This window comes from Dendropsophus ebraccatus, chromosome 6 (assembly GCF_027789765.1).
Source record: "Dendropsophus ebraccatus isolate aDenEbr1 chromosome 6, aDenEbr1.pat, whole genome shotgun sequence".
Classification (NCBI taxonomy): domain Eukaryota; kingdom Metazoa; phylum Chordata; class Amphibia; order Anura; family Hylidae; genus Dendropsophus; species Dendropsophus ebraccatus.
The window spans coordinates 58,215,748-58,237,790 of record NC_091459.1 but is presented as its reverse complement, the minus strand read 5'-3'; the positions used below and the strand labels follow the sequence as shown (position 1 = coordinate 58,237,790).

The window sequence follows — 22,043 nt, the reverse complement described above, 5'->3', positions numbered from 1 at the left end:
ATTGAGATCTATACATATTTCTTAGGTTAAAGTTTGTAGACACTTTTAGAAACAGGTTCCTTCAGAGAGGATATAATTTTGGTTTTGAAGAGATGTTTGAGCAGGGGACTTTTAAATATAGGCTGGGGGAGGGGAGGGGGGCGGGGGGTTGGGCTTGATTAAAAATAATAAATCACAATCTATACTACTGTTGTGTATGCTTTTTCTCCCTCTATTTCTTGGTTCCTCTATTTCTCGGCTGTTGACTCCCTGTTTGCTTACTTCTTTATATCTTTTCTCTTACAGGTCACATCCCTGGTTGAGTTCTTCATTGATCACTGCTTTGAATTATTTGGTGAAAGTATATCACATTTAATTGACACTTTGGAAGAGGATTCTCTAGAAAACATTCCCAGTCCAGGTGCGTTAAAATGGCAAAATGACATTGTACACAGGATGTGGTGTCTTCTACTAGAATGATGGGCTTTGTTAAAATGGACAAAAAAAATAATTCCAAATCAGCTGCTGCCAGAAAGTTATACAGAACTGTAAATTACTTCCATTTAAAAAAAGCCTTCCAGCTGTATGCCCTGTACTTGGTATGGCTTACAGGTGATGTATTCATTCTGTTCTGACACAGTGCTCTTTGCTGCCATATTCACTTATAGTCAAAAACAACTGCAAACTTCCCTTTGTTCTTTAGTCTACAACTAAAAAGTATTAAATCAACTGGTATCAAAAAGTTATACAGATTTGTAATTTACCTCTATTTAAAACTCTCAAGCATTCCAGTACTTATCAGCTGCTGTATGTTCTGCAGAAAGTGGTGTATTCTTTTCAGTCTGACACAGTGCTCTCTGCTGCCACCTCTGTCCATGTCAGACACTGTCCAGAGCAGGAGAGCTTTTCTATGAAGATTTGTTACTGCTCTGGATAGTTCCTGACATGGACAGAGGTGGCAGCAGAGAGCACTGTGTCAGACTGTATACACCATTTCATTGCAGGACATACATCAGCTGATAAGTACTGGAAGACTAAACTAGTTTTCCTTGGAGTATCCCTTTAAGGCAGCCTTAGGCCAATTAGACACAACATAATAGGGTCACATTTCAGCATCTAATGACCCATAAATCTCATGACCAGGACTAGGTCACACTTTATTTTTATATTTTTTTACTGCATGACCAATAGACTAAAATACAGCCTAACATGACCTTGAATAAAAGTGAGCAAATGTATGATTACTATATGTGTGCATACACAGGAACTAAGAAAACACATCTTTGTCTTTTGCAGAATTGTCATTTCATCAGAATGACTCTGCCTATGAAAGCACTGACCCCGACCATGAGTGTCATGTCGGCATTTTCACCAGGTACCCCCGTGGGAAGCAAAGGTCCAGCAGAATTGAAACAGAGGGGGGCGCTCTACACCATGAAATGCCTCTCTCAGAGATCAGCAGCATGGACAGAAGATGCTCGGAGCCTTTTATTTTTCCTTCACTAAATGATACGCCAGTGACAGAAAAGAAACTAACCAGAAGTCATGATGACGTTGCCATCAGGAAACAAAGTCTGCAGTATAATGATGATAAGCTCTCCGCTATATCCCCTGAGAAATACTGTGATCGAGCTTTATATAAGAGGAAGATGCCAAAGGGGCTGAAAATTAATAGTAACTATGACCCAAATGTCACGGATGACTCCTTAGTCAATGCCTCCTCACACTGTTCTCTGGACAGCTCCTGTTCAGACTGCTCTGTTTTTACAAGCTCTCCATATATTTCCCCCATAAGCCCTAAGAGAAATGAGTTGCTGAGGCACAAATCTTTATCCGTAAAGTGCAACCTCATCAATGATGGAGTTAAACCAGGACGAGAAATGAAGAAACACTCCAATTCTTTCTGCTATGTAAACCACAAAAAAATGGTGACCAAGACTCAAAGCTGGGGCCCGGATGGAGAGAGCACTGGCGGATTACAAAGAGATGGATTCAGCCAGAGCTTTCGGCATAGGAGCCAAGCTGAAAGTAATGGCTCTCGGGACGCAATGCGGCAACAGCCACAAGTTGTAAGAAAAAGATCTCCGTCTGCTCGGAAAATATCTGTAGAAGAAGTGTTCCGAATGGTGGACCAAAGAAATCCCGGAAGGCCTCCCTCCTATCAAGAGGCTGTCTATAAAACTGTTACCCCTTATAGTCATAGCATGACTGTGCAAACCATGAGAGACAGTGTGTCAAATAGTGACTCCCCAACACCTTACATTACTAATGGACCTTCAGAGGATTCCATGCAGAAAGAGAACCCTTCTCACAATGACAATAGGCCCAGCATGGTTGGTGCTTGTGAACTAACACAGCCTGAGAGGATGAAACCAGGTCTCATCAGGACCAAGTCAGAATCCACCCAGAAGAAGAAGCATGAATCTATAAGTCGGAGGTGCAGTCAGCCCGTTTTTGAGATTTATGATCAGATACAGTACGCTAAGGAGTCCTATGTCTGAGCACAATGGAATATTGTCAATACTGTAAAATAGCACAGACTGTATAATACAGACCATCTCATCAGGATTCACTTTGTAAATTATATTGGCATCAAGACATTTGTTGCTCACAATATGACTGACTTTTCATGATGTCGCATTGTGAGGTTATTTCCATATGTTCGTTTTAGGACCAGTAGAGATGTAAATGTTATCACTTTATTCACTCTCATAACTATGTTCTCATGTCATGATGGTATTTATAAATGTCTGTATCAATGGTTAGTCCAATCCTACTCTCACATTAGATTTTAATGTGAACTTTTAGATAGAAGTCAAACTCTGGTTTGATACGCTGACACTACATTAAAGCACCTTTCAATTATTCTCTGAAGATAAATTTATTATCATTTTAACCCAATGTAATACATTGTTTTTGGTTTTTTTTTCAAACTTAATTTTTTATTGTGTTTTAAAGTAAAATAGTTTACAAGGGGACAATCCGCAATACAGAGGCTGTACGCAGACAGCCATAAATAAGAAAAATTTTAACAATTGTAACAAGTCACCATGCAGTGAAAGAACGGTGTCCATGAACACATTGTACCGAAAACAAAAGATAAAAATAACACCCCCCCCAACCCCCCCTCTCCAAACTCCTCCCCCTACCTACCTCCCCCCCCCCCAGACTCGCGGACAAAAAGGATTGACCAAAACTATCTTTTAAGATGTCAGTTGCCTACCCGGATGTGGGGAATGCGCAATGCCCCCAGGGTACCAGCCACGTCCTTCCTCATGTACCATTTTGTGTCTTTGAACGGTTGGACAATCTCATGAATTTCCGAAGGTGAGAGAAAAGTAATAATAAACCTTTTCCACTTTTTAAAGAATGACTTGACTCTTCTTTCCCTAGCCGGCTCGGCATCTAGTTGGTCCAAAAGTAGGTATCTCCGGACCTGTTGGAGGACATGTTCCACTGAGGGCATATCCGACACCAACCAACGGGACAAGAGACAACGTTTTGCCACTAAGATAAAGATGGTAATACATTGTTTTTAGTTAGAAGGTGTGGTAGATAGTGGATGATAGAGGGAACAGAAAACAGTTACACCTGTGATCTGCATAATGATGCTTGGTGTTGTTGCCAGATATAGAGATGAGTGAACTAAACTTCCCAAACTGAGATTTGTTCAGAACTTTGCCAAAAAGTTTGATTTGGTACATATGTTACCTGAACCTGAACTTTACATTTAAGTTCATCAAACCTGCTGAACTAAAATTTTGACGTTCGCTCACCTCTCGCCATATTTATAGAGCTCCACAAATTTACTGAATATGTAAAATGTAAACGGGCTAATGTAAATTTTTATTTTATAGTATTTTTTTTTTTTTTTTTTCACTTTTTATGTACCTTAGGTACTTTTAAAAGTAGTTTTTAGATTTCTTGTACTGATCAATGCTATGCTATTGCGAGAATGAGATTGGCACTCTGCTGCTAGAGTCTGCCTGAGATAGATCCTAGGAGCAGATCAACGATGAGACAGGATGGAAATAAGAATGAGACCTCCGACTGTCAGGGAAGATGATCAGAACCCTGTAGTCACACTGGGGGCATTCTGATTGGACAGTGCCAGGAACTGCTCTTAACTGCTTTAAGATATTAAATGTGCCTCAAACACTCTGCATTTGACTCCCAGGCGCCGGAGAAGTTTGATGCCCCCCTAAGGAGTCTAGGAAGACATAAAATGAATCAGAGAAACCAGCCTTTGTTTTGCTCTTGCTCTGTGTGCATGGAGCCTTATAGTCAGCTGAGTTAGGCTAGTTGGGCTGCTTCCCTGAGGATCTGGCAAAGTGCTGAGAGAGCATATGTGTGCACAGTATGTAAAAGAGCTGAATGTGTGTGTATATGTGTATGTAGCAGAGATGTGTGTGTGTGGGCACTAGAGAGCAGTGTGAATGTGTAGCATAGCTGGATGTGTAATGTGCATGCTCCAAAGCTGTGTATGTGTTAGTATTCAGTCCTGTCATGGAGAGTGTAAAGAATACAGTTCTCAAAATCATAAACACATGACATGAAAATAATAGTACAGGACAGGCATTCAGGAGCAGTGTGGGAAAATCTCATGGCAGAATAAAACATTAAAGTGTCACTATTATAAAAAAAAAAAAAAAAGTTTGACATGGCATAGAGACACTACCAAACACATGCAAGTTCCATCAGGTCCAACAAGGAACACAGTCCAGGTAGGTTCAGAATACGTTCTATGTGGAGCCATGCTGGTAACCTGCAATCCCTATGCAGGCACGGAGCAAACGTGAAGATGGGGAGAATCCCACAGCATCTATAGGGGAAAATAAAGGTACACATTCACATGATCTAGTACAAAGCAATCTTGTCAAGCAAACGTGGTATGTTGCCAAAGACCGAAATGTTGCACTTTTGTACTAGACCAAGAGCATAAACATTAGTGTACCTTTATTTTCACCTAGGGATGCTGTTGGATTCTTCTCTTATTCAGTGTCGGACTGGGGTACCTTGGGCCCACCAGGGACTTTGATTCTAGTGGCCCACCCCACATGCACCAAATATAACCAGCACTAAACCTTTCACATTATTACAGAGACTGCACAGAGCTGTGTATGTGACCAGCGATGCAAACAGCATAGCGTGCCACATAAGTTTCCTGAAAGAAGAATGGCTCAACGGTGCAAACAGTAGAGAGGAAGAGGGTACATCAACTAAACACAAAAAAAACACAAAAAACAGATACGAGAGGGGAAATCGGATCGTTCCCATGCAGTAGGTGTAGTTTCTGCCCCTATTTGCCGCCTATTCAAGAATTCACCAGTCCTGTGGACAATAAAATCTATCAAATACGGCAACATATTACATGCAGAACGAAGAACATCATATACTGTATACAGTGTGTATGCGGTAAGTTATATGTAGGGAAAACCTCGCAGGAATTCCGTAGACGCATCTCTAAACATCTTAGTTCAATACACACAGGGCAGGATACACTTATTGCCCGGCATATCAGATGCGAACATGCAGGTCAATTTGTGAATCTGCAGTTCTGGGGCATTTGTCATGTCACTTTGGGCGATCGCAAAGGCGACATAGAAAAAAAACTGTTACGTGAAGAGGCGAGGTGGATATATCGATTATCCACTTTAAGTCCAAGAGGGCTGAATGAGGGATTCTCCTTTTCAGCCTTTCTGTAGTATACTTGAGTGAACAGAGAAGAAAAAAATGTACAGTATAACAAGATGTATCAGTGTGTTGAGTTATATATAGTATACAAAGATTATTCATAAATATAGGTACGATGTGGACTGGTGCCCTTACTCCTTTGTTATATAGCGGGACATTAATTGGGTAGAGGGATTAATATCAGCACTGATATCTTGAAGAATTAGTCTATAGATGATGATAGATGTGGTACCCAACTAGAACGGCTATGCGGTATTGGTGACTAACTATTGTTATGGAACAAATGTCGTGAGCAATTGTGTCACTATGGCGTGATGGATCGCGATGTATCGCGGTGTATGTGATATCCTAACAGCTTACATATTATCTTTAGTACACACCTCCGGGCTCACGGCGCAGCGTGAGTTCGGGCCGGCCTGTTGTAGGGTACTACTGCATCTAGTAGATGTAAGATTATTTGGAGGTAATTTAAGGTAGGGATCAGCTGATATGGTAGCAATTTGAGGTGATTCTAGCTTATGGACTGCTGATGTACCGTTAATGACAGCTTGTACTCACTGCGCATGCGCATGCTTGGGTCCAGGCTGTGGTTTAATGACCCGCGGTACGCATGCGTGATGTCACCTGTGATATGGGAGGCTGTACGTAAGCCCTTTGTTGGATCAGCTGATCAGTCAGATCAGCTGATGGTCCATAGCCTAGTGCTGGAGGTGGAGGCTGCCGAGGCCAGGTATACGCCCCTAACTGTGATTCTTACGTCACTTTAGCTACCTATCAGCAACTGCCGTATGTGCTGGTCCCTCCTTGTCCCGCCCGCATTACGTCATAGGGATGGGGTTTAAAACAGGGCGCCGTCCCAGGACACACCGCCATCTGCCCTGTGCCTGAAGACTCCCATGTTAGGGCGAAACTAGTCGCAGGGGCAGCGTGTGTCATATTTTAATTAGCAGTGCTGGAGTAGCTTTGTTACTACTTACAATTACAACGTTGGGCTAACGGCTATCAGTTTATTAGTTGCTGGTACACAGCACTTAGAGAATAATAGCGGTAGTCAGCAGCGCCTTTGGGTAGTGACCCCAGGAGGCCTTCGGGCCCCACAGTCACCTCAGCCTAGCTGAGTATATAGCGCTGTTGATGTTTATAGATTATATAGGGACTTTATGATAGCTGTTACCCTCCGTGTGTATTATAAGAGACATTATCCTGAGTGTGTTTCACTATAATTACAAGTATTTGGGTGAAACCACACAGGTGTGTAACGTTTGCTACTTATGTCCAGCTACTGTGTTTTTAAATACGTATCTGGTTTATTTACTTTTCTATCTATTATATAATAAAAGTTATATTTTAATACACTTCAGATACTATTATAGGAGGAGTTACTAGATAGAGGGGGCCCTTTGGGCTTATGGCCCTATGTGTTTTTTGTGTCCTGAAAGAAGAAGACCCATGAAACTAACAAATCTCAGCCAGGCGGGGGGTCTATAATTACCAGTCCTGGCGGCCTCCTGCAGCTCCTCCAGCTGCAATGTCACAGACTGGCTGATGGATCACCCGCTCAGCCAATCAGTGACTGAGGCAGGACGCGACTGCAGTCACTGACTGGCTGAGCGGGCAATACATCAGCAGGTCCATGACATTGCAGTTGGAGGGGCAAGGGCCATGATGTACGTGGAACCTGACTAAAACTGACTTTCGACGGTTGTGGGGGAGATCTGAGAGCAGGGCTATGGGGGCACTGGGACTGGTAAGTATACTTTCTTTATTATTACCCCCTTATTAAAGGGAATCTATCAGCTGTAATTCATGTTCCAAACTGCTCACACTGTTAGATGCTGTTAGGTCAAGAAGACACATGGTATCTTAAAGTGACACTGTCCCCCCCTTTTTGCATTCTGACATCTCTACACAGGTGTAATGGGTAAATTTAGCAGTTTTCATACCATATTTTATATCATATGTCATGGTGGTTGTTCAAGTAAAAAGTGATCTTTTATTAACTACAGATTGTGCTTAGTGGGCGGGGCCTCACAGCATCAGCGCCACTTGGCCCCGCATATAGCATTACCGTTGGCCCCTCCCCTCCATGACATCATATATACATAAGCCCTGCCCCCTCACCGACTATTGAAACGGGCTGGCCTAAAAGTCTATGCGCTGATGACGTCGCAGAGTCTGCAGTTGATAAAAGATCACTTTTTACAGATACGCATGATATAAAATAAGGTTTGAAAACTGCTACCCTTTACACCTGTGTAGAGAAGTCACTATACAGTGTTCTTCTATGGCTATACACTATGCTATAGTACAGTATACAGTATGATGGCAGAGCCCTGCAGCACTATACAGTGTTATTCTATGGCTACACACTATGCTATAGTACAGTATACAGAGTGATGGCAGAGCCCTGCAGCACTATACACATACCTCCCAACCGTCCCGGATTTCGCGGGACAGTCCCGTTTTCGGGGTGCTGTCCCGCGGTCCCGGAACGGCCCCCCGTGTCCCGCAATATATGTGGCCCCAGCGAAAAAAACAATAAACCAGTAACTCACCTGTCCTCCGGTCCCGGCAGTTCCTCTCCCGGCAGAGCGCGCACTCCCGTCATCCTCCGGGGCGGGCAGCGGAGTACAGAGACACTGACTGTACCGGAAGTAATTCATATAGAGGCTGCAGGTCACTTCCGGCACAGTCAGTGTCTCTGTACCCCGCTGCCCGCCCCGGAGGATGACGGGAGTGCGCGCTCTGCCGGGAGAGGAGCTGCTGGGACCGGAGGACAGGTGAGTTACTGGTTTTTTGTTTTTTCTGCTGGGGCCACACTAATGGGGGGTATTGGCTACTATATGTGGGGCACTATATGGAGGATTGGCTACTATATGGGGGGATTGGCTACTATGTGGGGCACTATATGGAGGATTGGCTACTATGTGGGGCATATTTAGGGGAATTGGCTACTATATGGGGGGATTGGCTACTATATGGGGCACTATATGGGGAATTGGCTACTATGTGGGGCATATATGGGGGATTGGCTACTATGTGGGGCACTATATGGGGAATTGGCTACTATGTGGGGCATATATTGGGGCATTGGCTACTATATGGGGCATATATGGGGGCATTGGCTACTATGTGGGCACTCTATGGGGGATTGGCTACCATATGGGGCACTATATGGAGGGATTGGCTACTATGTGGGGCACTATATGGGGATTGGCTACTATGTGGGGCATATATGGGGGCATTGGCTACTATGTGGGGCATATATGGGGATGGGCTACTATGTGGGGCACTATATGGGGGGATTGGCTACTATGTGGGCATATATGGGGGATTGGCTACTATGTGGGGCACTATATGGGGCATTGGCTACTATGTGGGGCATATATTGGGGATTGGATAATATGTGGGGCACTATATGGGGGCATTGGCTACTATGTGGGGCACTATATAGGGATTGGCTACTATGTGGGGCACTATATGGGGGCATAGGCTACTATGTGGGGCTCTATATGGGGGCATTGGCTACTATGTGGGGCACTATGTGGGGGATTGGACACTATGGGGGGGATTGGATACTATGTTGGTCACTATATGGGGGCATTGGATACTATGTGGGGCACTATAATGGGGGATTGGATACTATATAGGGCATTTTTGGCAGGATTGGATAATGTATAGGGCACTATTCAGTCAGCAGCATGTGGTGACTGTAGGGGCGTGGCTATGGAGGGTTGCTATGGGGGCGTGGCTATGGAGGGTTGCTATGGGGGCATGGCTATGGAGGGTCGCTATGGGGGCCGCGGAGCACATGTCCCTCTTTGCTCTTTGCAAAAGTTGGGAGGTATGCACTATGCTATAGTACAGTATACAGAGTGATGGCAGAGGCCTGCAGCACTATAAAGTGTTATTCTATGGAAATACACTATGCTATAGTACAATATACAGAGTGATGGCAGAGGCCTGCAGCACTGTAAAGTGTTATTCTATGGATATACACTATGCTATAGTACACTATACCGAGTGATGGCAGAGGCCTGCAGCACTATACAGTGTTATTCTGTGGCAATACACTATGCTATAAAACAGTATACAAGACTATGTATGACCTGCTTGCCCTCTGCTCGCTGGATGGCCAGGCTGACCTCTCTACAGCTGCCCACCACTCGAATGATCCTGTAACTCTCCAGTTCCACCAGTGACTTGTTCTCTTCCATCCTATTTACAATTACAGTATTCCCATAGAAAATCATGGAGCTCAGCTCCTGAGAACAACTTCCTGCAGCATCACAGTAACCAGGCAACCGGAGACCATAGACCGGAAAACAGCTGGAATACTTTCCAACTGTAGAACTGGAGATCACAGCGACATCTGGAGGACAATCAGTAAGCTGGACTAACGTACTCTGTGACATATAGTGACATATAGTCAGTGTGTTACATTTAAAGGGGTAGTTCAGCAAAAAACAAATCAGATGCGGTATGTCCTGCAGGAAGTGGTATATTCTTTCCAGTGACACAGTGCCCTCTGCTGCCACCTCTGTCCATGTCAGGAACTGTCCAGAGAAGTAGCAAATCCCCATAGAAAACCTCCCCTGTTCTGGACAGTTCCTGACATGGACAGAGGTGGCAGCAGAGAGCACTCTCTCAGAGTGGAAGGAATACACCACTTCCTGCAGGACATACAGCAGCTGATAAGTAGTGGAAGACTGGACATTTTTAAATAGAAATAATTTACAAATCAATATAACTTTCTGAAACCAGTGGATTGGAAAGAAAAAAAATCACTGGAGTATCCCTTTAATTGTCACCTAGAAGAGTCCTGAGAAGGTTTAGGTATGGGAGGGGGAGTTACAAATAAGAGCACATAATATGTGCATAAACATTTCATAGAAATATGCACAAAACATAAACACATCATACACCGCTGCACAAATGAATATATGCATAGATAATACACACACACACACACATGCAATATACACACAGACGGACATACACACTTCATGTACACAGATTTACCGCTTGTACAGGAAAGCTCCAGGCACAGCTCACATGCTGTCAGATTTGCAGCTCCAGGAGCTGCTCCAAGGCCACACTGTGCAGGCTGCAGCCCCTCACCTTCCCTCCTTCTGTGTCCTAACTGCCAGCAGCAGCACATAGAGCAGATGGAGGCAGCCTGAGAAGAGGAGGTGGGGGAGGGCTCCAGGGGACAGGAGAGAGGCTGCACTGCACTACATTCTGCTGCCTGTCACTCCGCTCACTCCCCGTCTCTATATAATAAGATGAAACCCCAGGTTACCATATAGAGGCAGTGAGTGACCGGGTGACAGGAGCAGTGCTGGGGGATTACATGTCATCCTGGAGCTGCTAAACTGGAGTGCCCTCCTCCTGCTCAGGGGCCCACCAAGGGGATGGGCCCACCAAGGAATCCCCCTGTTCCCCTGTGGGCCAGTCCGAGCCCGCTCTTATTCATATCATAGAGACATGTCAAAAGTTTTGGTCAGTAAGGGCCTGCATGTTCAGACACTCATCGATGGTGAGCAAGAGAAGTGTACACCTGAGTGCCTCTGCTCACTGCAGAAGATGGGCTCCACAGACTTTTTATGGAATCCTTCAGGAACCACAGGAAGGAATCGCAGGCAGGAGAGTTGGGACCACCAACTAAGGGTAGCATGCCAAAGCTCCAACAGGGGAGCCAGGGAAGTGCTGTAATTCATAGCCCAAGGCCGGTCTGAGAGAGGAGGAGGAGGCGGTACCACACGGGACAGGAGGAGGAGAGCTGGAGAAAGACAGAGGAGCTTGAGACAATGTCCGGCTGCGGTCAGGGATGACTGTACAACCGTGGCTGTAACACCACCAGAAAGTATGAAATATTTTTTTCCCTGTTTTTAGTTGTCTAAACCAGGGATGTGTCTTTTACTGTAAAATATACAGTATATGACTCTGGTTTACACACTGAGCAGGTTATTATTTATGGTAGTATATTTTGCTCCTATATTTTCTATATGTTTCTGAAAGTCAGTATTATGCCAAGCTGTGAATGACGTGAACAGAATGTTCTATCTGCAAGAGGAAGGAAAACCACAATGGTTTGAAGATGTAGGTTACTTTTTTCCTTTTTTTTGAAAGTAACTGTTATTTAATATGTATTTGCATCATGTCACCAGGTCTTCCACTCATCTTATTGGATACCATGATATATGTTAAGGGAATCAGTATTTTATTCCTCATTCTAATATAAACTATTACTTTTGTGTTCATTTTGCCTGACACACTACTAATGAATATGGTGCCCATAGCCTCCTATAGGAATATGTATCTGCCTCTGATTTTGCATTATGTTCAGTTTGGGCTTATGAGTCCAGTAGGTGGTATAATTTTATGCCTTCCTGTGTGTGTATATACAGAGATAGATAGTAGACTGAGTAGCATCGCCCCCTGGGCTCCTAAGCGCAGTGTGAGCTTTGACTAACATTGGTAAATTACAGGTTATACTGAATCGACTCATACAAAATTATTAAACTTATTGGACTGTTTGGTGGTGGGTGGATGGAGAGATCAGATTTTGGAGACCCAATTTGGCCATTCTCAGTTTTTGGACCTCTATGTGTGGGTCCTGTGCCTGATTGAGAGGAGGGCCCTATTACACCAACAGATTATCTGACAGATTTTTTTTTTTTTTTTTTTTAGCTAAAGCCAGGAATGGACTATAAACAGAGAACAGGTTGTAAAGAAAAGACTGAGATTTCTCCTCTTTTCAAATACATGGCTTTGGGTTCAAAAATTCTGCCAGATAATATATTGGTGTCATAGGGCCCTATATTCCAGTAGAGATCCCAGATCTGATGTGACAGTGATCTCTGGAGGTTAGTAGTGAATAAGGCATGGTTGTAAAAGGTGAGTTAAGGTTCAGTAGTGCTATGGCCTCCATTGTCTCCACTACTCTTGGAGTTCGTTTGAAAATAGTGTCCCAGGAGACTCCTTGTTGTCTGCTAAAGTGTACTGAGATCAGGGCAGTTTCTAGGTCATTTTGGTAACAGGGCGATTCTTGATAAAAGCGCCCCCCCCCCCCCCTCCTTACTCAGTTCAGCCCTGGGGAAGGAAGGGGGGCTTTTATCAAGATTCGGGTTACTAGGAAGAAGCAGAGTGTGTATTGCAGCATAGAACGGTGCAGAGCCCCTAACAGATAATGTTCTGCTCAATACAAAATCATTACACAGGGACTCACAAGTGACGTCTTCTTTGATCTGAGGCGTCACTTTCCCTTTTCCTCTTCATTCGGCCCAGACCACTATGATGATTTCTTGCAGCTACAATTCATCTCTTTAGAACCTGTGAGACAAACATCTCAGGATCCGCACTTGCAGAAACTTCCTTCCCTTTTCCCACCTATAAGGTCCCGAACTGTAGTAATTCTGCTTTTTGGTGCAGTAAAGTCTGCATGGTGTGACCTCCATTACATTGACATACAGGATGCTGGGAAAGCTGGATGACCTCCATTACATTGACATACAGGATGCTGGGAAAGCTGGATGACCTCCATTACACTGACATACAGGATGCTGGGAAAGCTGGGTGACCTCCATTACACTGACATACAGGATGCTGGGAAAGCTGGATGACCTCCATTACACTGACATACAGGATGCTGGGAAAGCTGGGTGACCTCCATTACACTGACATACAGGATGCTGGGAAAGCTGGATGACCTCCATTACACTGACATACAGGATGCTGGGAAAGCTGGATGACCTCCATTACACTGACATACAGGATGCTGGGAGAGCTGGGTAAACTGTAAACATTGGCGTGGGGGCGGGGCTTATCACGGGGGGGGGGCTTATCGGGACATATCTGGGGCTCCCTCTGTGCAGGTTTCCCCCCACCCCCTCCTCATAGCCCCCATTAGATACTCACCTCTCACCCTGCAGCCTCCAGCTCCTCTTCTTGGTGAGTCCGGCCCTCTTCTGGCTTTCAGTGCAGGCAGCCACCTGTCATACAGAGGCCGCCTGCACAGGAAGCCTCTGTGTCTCTGCCCCGGCTGCTGCTACCTTTAAAGGGGTAGTGCGGTGCTAAAAAATTATTCACAGAATAACACACATTACAAAGTTATACAATCGCCCCCTTCCCCGTGTCCCACCACCCCCACCCGTGTACCCGGAAGTGTTGGTACATTATACATTACCTGATCCGTGTCGAGGGCCGCCCATCCCCCCTCCGCCCATCCCCCCCTGACGCGGCCGCGTCATCAGCTGCTCAGTTGCGAGTGGCTGAGCACAGTTATGCTCAGCCAATCGCTGCTGAGCATCGGATGACGCTGCAGAGGGCGGCCGGCATTCGGAACAGACAGTGCTGTTCGCGGCCAGCCGAAGAAGACGTCACTGAATGAAGATCGGAGACGGGTGTCGGCACGTGACAGGTATGTATAGCGCACCACACTTCCGGGTACACGGGTGGGGGTGGTGGGACACGGGGAAGGGGGCCATTCACAGACATAACATACATTACAAAGTTGTATAACTTTGTAATGTGTGTTATTCTGTGAATAATTCTTTACCGCCGCACTACCCCTTTAACTGTGCGTGCATAAGCACAGCTAAAGGTCACTCTGGCCAGGGGATCTGGAACTTAGATTCCAGATCGCCTGGCAAGCCCCAAGGATGCAGGGGCTGCGGGCCGGGTACTGTCGGGTGCCGCAGGGCGCCTCCTAGCTGTGGGCGCCCCGTGCGGTGGCATGGGTCGCCCGGCCCTAGAAACGGCCCTGACCGAGATAGAATATCTGGCTCACTCTGGAGGACAGGTCACTGGACTATTATCTTCTCAATCAGACTGGCCAAATACTCTCTACGCTGTATTAGACAGCCCATGCTGCTAGGTAAACAAGTCCCGAATATGCTTTTTAGAGCTTGTTTACTGAGCCTTCTACATTGTTCAGTGATAGTTTAACCAGGGTTGCTAAATTGTTTGTCTGTCCCTTTGCTTCAATCAGCAGTTGGCTGCACACCCTCTATTACACAGGCAGATGTGTGGCCGACGGCTTCTGATTTGAACTCTTAAAGGAGTTATCCAGCGTTAGAAAAACATGGCTACTTTCTTCCAGGGACAGCACCACTCTCCAATTTGGGTGCAGGTTCCATCGAAATGATTGGAGATTAATTGCAAACCACACCTGAACGGAAGAAAAGTAGCCATGTTGTTTTTAACGCTGAATAACCTATTTAATGATCACAATAAGTCTTTTTCAGCGGGACAAAAGTAGGGAACTTGGATGTTATATGACAGCAGGGCTCCTGCTCTATCAAAAGCAGAGAATCCTTGTAGTTTAACCCCTTAGATGCTGTGGTCAAATTGTGATTGTGGCACTTAAGTGGTTTCGGGGCTCTGCTGGGATGTAAATTAATTTCTATAGCAGCAAGAGGTCTGACGAATGTCCCCAGGAATGCTATATATTTGCACCTACTAGGTTTTGTCTCTGGCAAGACCATTAAGTCGCCTATCAACATTATATTACCCCCCCCCCCCCCCCCCAGCTGTATTTGGTTAATTTGCCTCCAAAAAAAGGAAAAGAAAGCAATGAAAAAATATGTACCATATTCACCAAAAGATTGTACCAATAGAAAGTACAACTTGTCCCACAAAAAACAAGCCCCCATGTAGGTATGTCCACAAAAATATATACAAATAAGATTTTATACATAAGGAGTATGTTCTTTATCATGAAGACAATAATGTTTCAAAGTGTTCCTGTCATCATATATGTCATCATATTTTATAGAATTATATGCACATGTTCCAGTGGGGATATGATCTCAATCTCCCACAGTGTAGTTAGATACTATACAAAAATGGGGTCACTTTTGTCATGGAAAAACTACTGTTATATGATAGAACACTAACTAGCAGTTGCTTTCCACATCATGATTACAGAAAACATGTTCTTCTGCTCATTTAGACCTAAAGGGGCTATTGTATTTATGGTAATAATAATACTATTTATTTGTATAGCGCCAACAGATTCCACAGCGCTATAAATCAATCTGTTGTATTTTCGGAGATGGAGATTTTTAAGGGGTTATCCAGCGCTACAAAAACATAGCCACTTTCCCCCCTACGCTTGTCTCCAGTTCAGGTGAGGTTTGTAATTAAGCTCCATTTACTTCAACGGAACTGAGTTTCAAAACCCTGCCCAAACTGAAGATAAGAGAGGGGGAAAAGTGGCCATGTTTTTGTAGTGCTGGATAACCCCTTTAATCTTTCTATGCCACAGAACCTTAGGGTTTGTTGGTCATCTCCATAATGTAGGTTGACATGTCTGGCTATAAGAGTTTCTCTTCCATGCCTAGTATTTCCAAGCTGCTCTAAAACCCTCCTGCTTAGTTCCCTGATAATCTGCCCCATGTAGCTCAAAAAGCATTTATATTTCACCAAGTGTTCAACAGCTTTTGTTCCACAATTTATAAAGTCATTTATATCAAACATTTTACCCATTTTTTGATTTTGGAAGTTTTTGATGTTGCATATGTTGGCACGCTTTACAGTGTCCTCATGGGTAACTGCCTACATGCCGCGTGGCTCCCAGCCAGGTAGGGTCAGGATGTAAGAGGTGACAATAGGTTAATTTATCCCCAATGCTTTTACCTTTGCGATAGCTAATCTGTGGGTAGGTACTGGCATCTTTCAGGTCATTGTCCATTTTAACGACCTCACAATGTTTAGTCAGGATTTCTCTGACCTATTTAGTTCTGATCATTCTGATTGTCTGTGGGGTATCCAATTTGCTTTTGGGAATTAGAGGGCCCTCTCGTGGTGTATGTAGGGCCATATGATATACTAATGTCAAAACTAGAGATGAGCAAACCGGGTTCGAGTCGATCCGAATCCGAACCTTCGGCATTTGATTAGCTGGGGCTGCTGAACTTGGATAAAGCTCTAAGGTTGTCTTGAAAACATAGATACAGCCAATGACTATATCCATGATTTCCACATAGCCTTAGGGCTTTATCCAACTTCAGCAGCCACCGCTAATCAAATGCCGAAAGTTCGACATGCTCAAGGTTCGCTCATCTCTAGTCAAAACATAATCAGGGTAGCCACGATTCCTAAATCTTTTCCTCATGTTCCCCACCTGTCTCATAAATTCATAAATTAGAACAGTTCCTCCTGAGACAGATATACTGCCACTTAGGGATACCCCTTTTGATGGGCCCAGCTGGCAGTTCTTCCACCTCAGGAGGCTGTTTGTCATGTCCTTTTTCTAAAAATTGGTTTCCAAGCCACCTTGATCATTCTTTTGGATTTTGATGTCCAGAAGTGAAAATAACTTCATATAGGCATCAAAGGTAAAATAGATTTACATTTAGGGCATTAACAAAGGACTCAAACTCTTCTCTAGTATCCAAGCAGAGAACAAAGATGTCATCAATGAAATGGAACCATAATGTGGGCTGTTCACTAAAAGACTCTCGTTCTCTGGTGAACACCAGTGTGGCCTTATCAGGGAGAGTAAAACTAGTGAAGAAGAGCCTGTATTAAAGGAACTTTTAGGGGGAGATTTATGAAAGGGTGTAAATATACACCTGGTGTAAACTGCCCACAGCAACCAATCACAGCTCAGCTCTCAGCTCTGGTAGAATAAAAGAGGAGCTGTGATTGGTTGCTGTGGGCAGTTTGCATCAGGTTTATAGTTACACCGTTTCATAAATCTCCCCCTTAGTATCCAGTTGGAGCAAAAATATATTTTATATTATGTCTTAATAAATGTGAAGTGTTCTAGCACTCCTACTTCTTGAGATAATATTATTTGCCATAAGAGTAATTGTTGCTTTGATTTACGTATAATTTGGTATCTAATGAAATTACTTGCCAAACTACTGCTACCAGGCTCGGACTGGCCTACAGGGGAACAGGGGAATCCCCCGGTGGGCCCTAGCTCTTGGTGGGCCCCTGGCAGGAGGTGGGCCTCCCTGTCTGACTCTTTCTACCGGAGAATAAAAACAATTTCTATGCTATAGAAGCACAGACAAATATATGTAAGGTACCATGTGTCTTCTTGACCTAACAGCATCTAACAGTGTCAGCAGTTTGGAACGTGAATTACAGCTGACAGAAGTCTCGTAACAAATGATAGTCAGGCAGTGGAGTGTGGGAAGATAATAGAAAACTATACTCACCAGTCCCTGTGCCCCTGGACCGCGCTCTATCCCACAGCTGCTGGAAGTTTTTCAGTCATTTTCAAACAGATTCTGTGCATGTCACGGCCCCAGCTCAATGTCACACACTCGCCTGACGGATTGCCTGCTCAGCCAGTCAATAACTGCAGCGGTGTCCATCCCCAGTCAGTGATTGGCTGAGTGGGCACATTTAGGAAGAGCTTCGGGGGCACAGGGATGGGTAAGTATACTTTCTTTATTATGTTCCTGCACCCCCCTGCCTACCTTAGATTTGTTAGTTTCATGGGACTTCTCCTTTCAAGAAACTTAAGTGGCACGTTATGCTGTTCGCATAGACTGACTGAAGAGTTACTAGTAGTGAGCCAGCATCGCTGGTCACATACACAGCTCTGTGCAAGGTCACTATAGTAATGTGAAAGGTTTGGTGCTTATTATATCTGGTGTAAGGTATGGTGGGCCCCAAGAATCAAATTCCCAGGTGGGCCCAAGGTGGTGCTCCCCCTAAATTCCATAGGATAGGGGATGTCAAGCTAAGTAAAAATTCTTTCAAATCAACTGGTGTCACAAAGTTATATAGATTTTTTATTTATTTCTACTAAAAACCCTGAAGCCTTCCAGTACTTATCAGCTGCTGTATGTCCTGCAGAAAGTGGTGTATTCTTTCCAGTCTGACACATTGCTCTCTGCTTCCACCTTTGTCCATGCCAGGAACTTACTTTGGACAGTTACTTACTTTGGCAGCAGATATTAATGTGTCAGACTGGAAAGAATAACTACTTCCTGCTGAACATACAGCAGCTAATAAGTACCGGAAGACTGGAGATTTTTTTTTATAGAAGTAAAGTACAAATTTCTGGCACCAGTTTATTTGAAATAATTTTTTTGCTAGAGTTCCCCATGGACTATTTTACTTTTAAACAACTTGACAGCCCCTTTTGTACAGTCAGTGCAGTTTCTCCATTGATCAACTAATCGGGTGATCACCGATTTCCTATGACTGGGAAATGTAGTGGAAAATGTAGTGAAATGTAGTAAAACTCTTTGGCTGTCCTTTTCACATACAACGAAGTCAGATTGTCAGCTGTTTCATTCATGTTATATATGGTATATATATGGTATATATATGGTATATAACTGTATACCAGTGGTTTTCTAAACTGTGTATAGAAATGTCTGTGAACCACAAATATCCCTGCAAAAAGTTGGGAGATATGGAGGAAGGGCTGATTGCAAAGCATTATGGGAAAGCTTGATGTCATGTGTTTTCAGTCATCATCATCATCATCATCATCATCATAAGATTTTACAGCAATGGAGCACCTTTATCAACCTGCCAGAGACAAAACACAATCTGATTCGCCTATAGCAACCAATCACAGCTCACCTTTCATATATTAACAAGCTTTTATATAATTAAAGCTGAGCTTTAATTGGTTGCTATGGGCAGATTAGACTGTCTAAATTGTGCATGGCAACCAATCACAGTTCAGCTTTTAGTTTACCAGAGTAATTTGAGAAACGAAAGCTGAGCTGTGATTGGTTGCTATGGGCCACATCAAACCATATTATTTAGTGTTCTTAGTGTGGCCTAACCATAGGCTGTTTACTTGGTCACAAGTGTGTTTAGTGACCTCTGCAGTAAAGCACATCGCCAGTCAATAATGGGTTAATGCTTCAGATGTGTTTACCTGCAGTAACCATGGCAACCATGCACTATGATGACAAGCGCTTATGTCATAAAGAAGGTTCCATAAAGCAATGCATCGTACCCTGATCAGTGCCATCTTGGATGCGCCAGAGGACCTTGAGCTTGACTAATTTACTGCCCCCTACCCCTGATGTAATTTGGAGGTTCTAGCAGGGGACCTGGATCTGTGAAGGAGAAGAGATACAGCCGCCTAGCCATCAATAAGGTGACAGATATTGCAGCCTCATCTCTCTCACATCCTGCTTATTATACTTATAGTATGGTATTACCCTCTAAGCCCAGGGGAGGGGCAGCTCTCCAGCCATGGCTTCCTCGAGGTTTCCCCCACAGGGGTTTTTTCCTCGCCTGAGTGCTGGAGGGTGACTCTTCGTGAGTCGGGGTTCTGCCATTTTCAGTGTCATGTAATTTTAAATAAAATTGGCACCCTTTGACACCTGATTACAATGTGTTGTGTCTTTATTTTGCGTTCTTTGGTTTAACTTGGGGGAGTTAGGGGTCCATCACATATTGCAGAGTCATAAAGCTGGACATCTGCCTGCTACACAGATCTATCACCTGCACAATGCGCAAAAGTAGGATGGAGCGGTGGCTGGTGGAACTCCTGCTTGTATGGTCATATCCCTGGATTAAAGGAACACTCAAATCTTGAAGAAAAAACATGTATCACAAGCCTTATACCTACATCTACAAGGCTTTGCAAAAGGTTTTATCAAGTGACAGGGTCACACCAATCATAGCAACACGGACACCACCATAAATATACATCATATATACATAACCCAGTGGCTCTTGTAAGTGTGGGCAGGATCAGGGGCAAGGCAGAGTATTGTGCCCCCACACCCATACATGCAGGGGTGGTCTAGGTAGCTGCCCCCCTGCAAAATCCACAGGATAGGGGATATCAAGCTGATTGGTTGGGGTCCCAGTGGTTATGAGAATGTGGGAAACATATCCCCCTCAAATAAACAGTGGGGACAGTTCTCCATTAATTCTCTATAGGTCTTGTTATCCCTTATCCTGTGAATAACTAGGAGAGGGGTATGTTCTCATGTACTATATGGCTGGACTCAGACTAGGCGTTTTTCAAAAATATGTCATATCATTTTTGGGGTTCAAATATGTCATGGCATTTTTGGGGTTCAAAAACGCAGAGACCAGATGTTAGTCAGTAGGGAAAATCGAAACACAACACCCATAGGGCATTTGTCTGCTATGCTGTTTTTTTTTTGCATTTTGCCACAAGCTTCTATAGGGGGGAAATATTGTCATGTCTATATGGAAATTAGTGTTTTTTCCCCAGTTCTTCAACATAAAACCTGGAATCACATGATAAAGAATCACATGATTTGTACCGAAAAAGCCCCACAGGGGATAAAATTAAAACTAAACTTTACACTAAAATGAGAACATGGCAGAAAAAGTGCCAGAAAAACCATCAAAAAGCAGGAAGATGTGCAACAGTCTTAATCTTGGTTCACATTTGTAGTGAATTTGGTAGAATTTAGTAGATTTCGTTCAAATCAACTGGTGTATAAAGATTTGTATTTAACTTTAATTTAAAAAACAGTACTTATCAGCTGCTGTATGTCCTGCAGGAAGTGGTGTATTCTCTCCAGTCTGACTCAGTGTTCTCTACTGCCACCTCTGTTCATGACACAAACTGTCCAGAGTAGAAGAGGTTTTCTATGGGGATTTGCTACTGCTCTGTAGAGTTCCTGTCATGGACAGAGGTGCAGCAGAGACTGTGCACTATGTCAGCCTGGAAAGAACACAGCACAAGTAATTTACAAGTCTATATAACTTTCAGACACCAGTTGGATTGAGAAGAAAAAAGTTTTTTCCAGAGTACCTCTTTAAATTAAATAAAAAAGTCAATTAGCTTGATAGTGGAAACTTAAACTAGACAGTGTTAGGCTATGTTCACACTGCGTATGAGTCCGGCCGTAGTGCGAACCGCGAATATACGCACGTAGTTTTGAGGTTGATGCGTTCGCTTGAAAGTATACGATATACGCCCGCACAATGCACACTACGTATGAGCTTACGGCCGGATCATATAGGGCGCCATGAAAAATGAACAAGACCATTGTTTGAGGACAGAAATGTTCCAACTCACGGCCGTGGATTTCCATGCGGTCCCATACGGAGTACTTATTTCAGCCAAATTGAACTTGATTTTTCGATCCAAAAGGTTCTGTGAGTTTTATTGGGCTGGGCGAAGATTTCCAAGTAAATAGCCTGTTTCAGATCGCTCCGAAACAAGCTAGGGAAGCATAACTGTTCTACGGGCGTATGTTCACGGTTCGTACGCATCCGGCTGCATGTCGATTTTTCCCACGCCCGTAGTTTCAGCCGCACATGTACGGCGGCGTACGAAATGCGCCCGGACTCATACGCAGTGTGAACATAGCCTAAAAATGCACCATATTAAGGTCTCCTTCACACCACGTTTTTATTCTTTTTGCTCCATGACCTCCATACCTTCCCAT

General features: G+C 44.0%; 1 protein-coding gene across 2 annotated transcripts in view; it reads left to right on the top strand.

Moving 5' to 3' along the window:
* The window catches only part of TAGAP (T cell activation RhoGTPase activating protein), a 72,288-nt gene extending 68,998 nt beyond the window's left edge, over positions 1 to 3,290 (top strand). For both annotated transcript variants that reach the window (XM_069973761.1, XM_069973760.1), the window contains 2 exons: positions 286 to 400; positions 1,276 to 3,290. In XM_069973761.1, coding sequence (XP_069829862.1) covers positions 286 to 400; positions 1,276 to 2,480 — 1,320 coding nt within the window. In that variant the 3' untranslated portion in view covers positions 2,481 to 3,290. The remainder of the gene's footprint in view (positions 1 to 285; positions 401 to 1,275) is intronic.
* Positions 3,291 to 22,043: the final 18,753 nt, after the last annotated feature.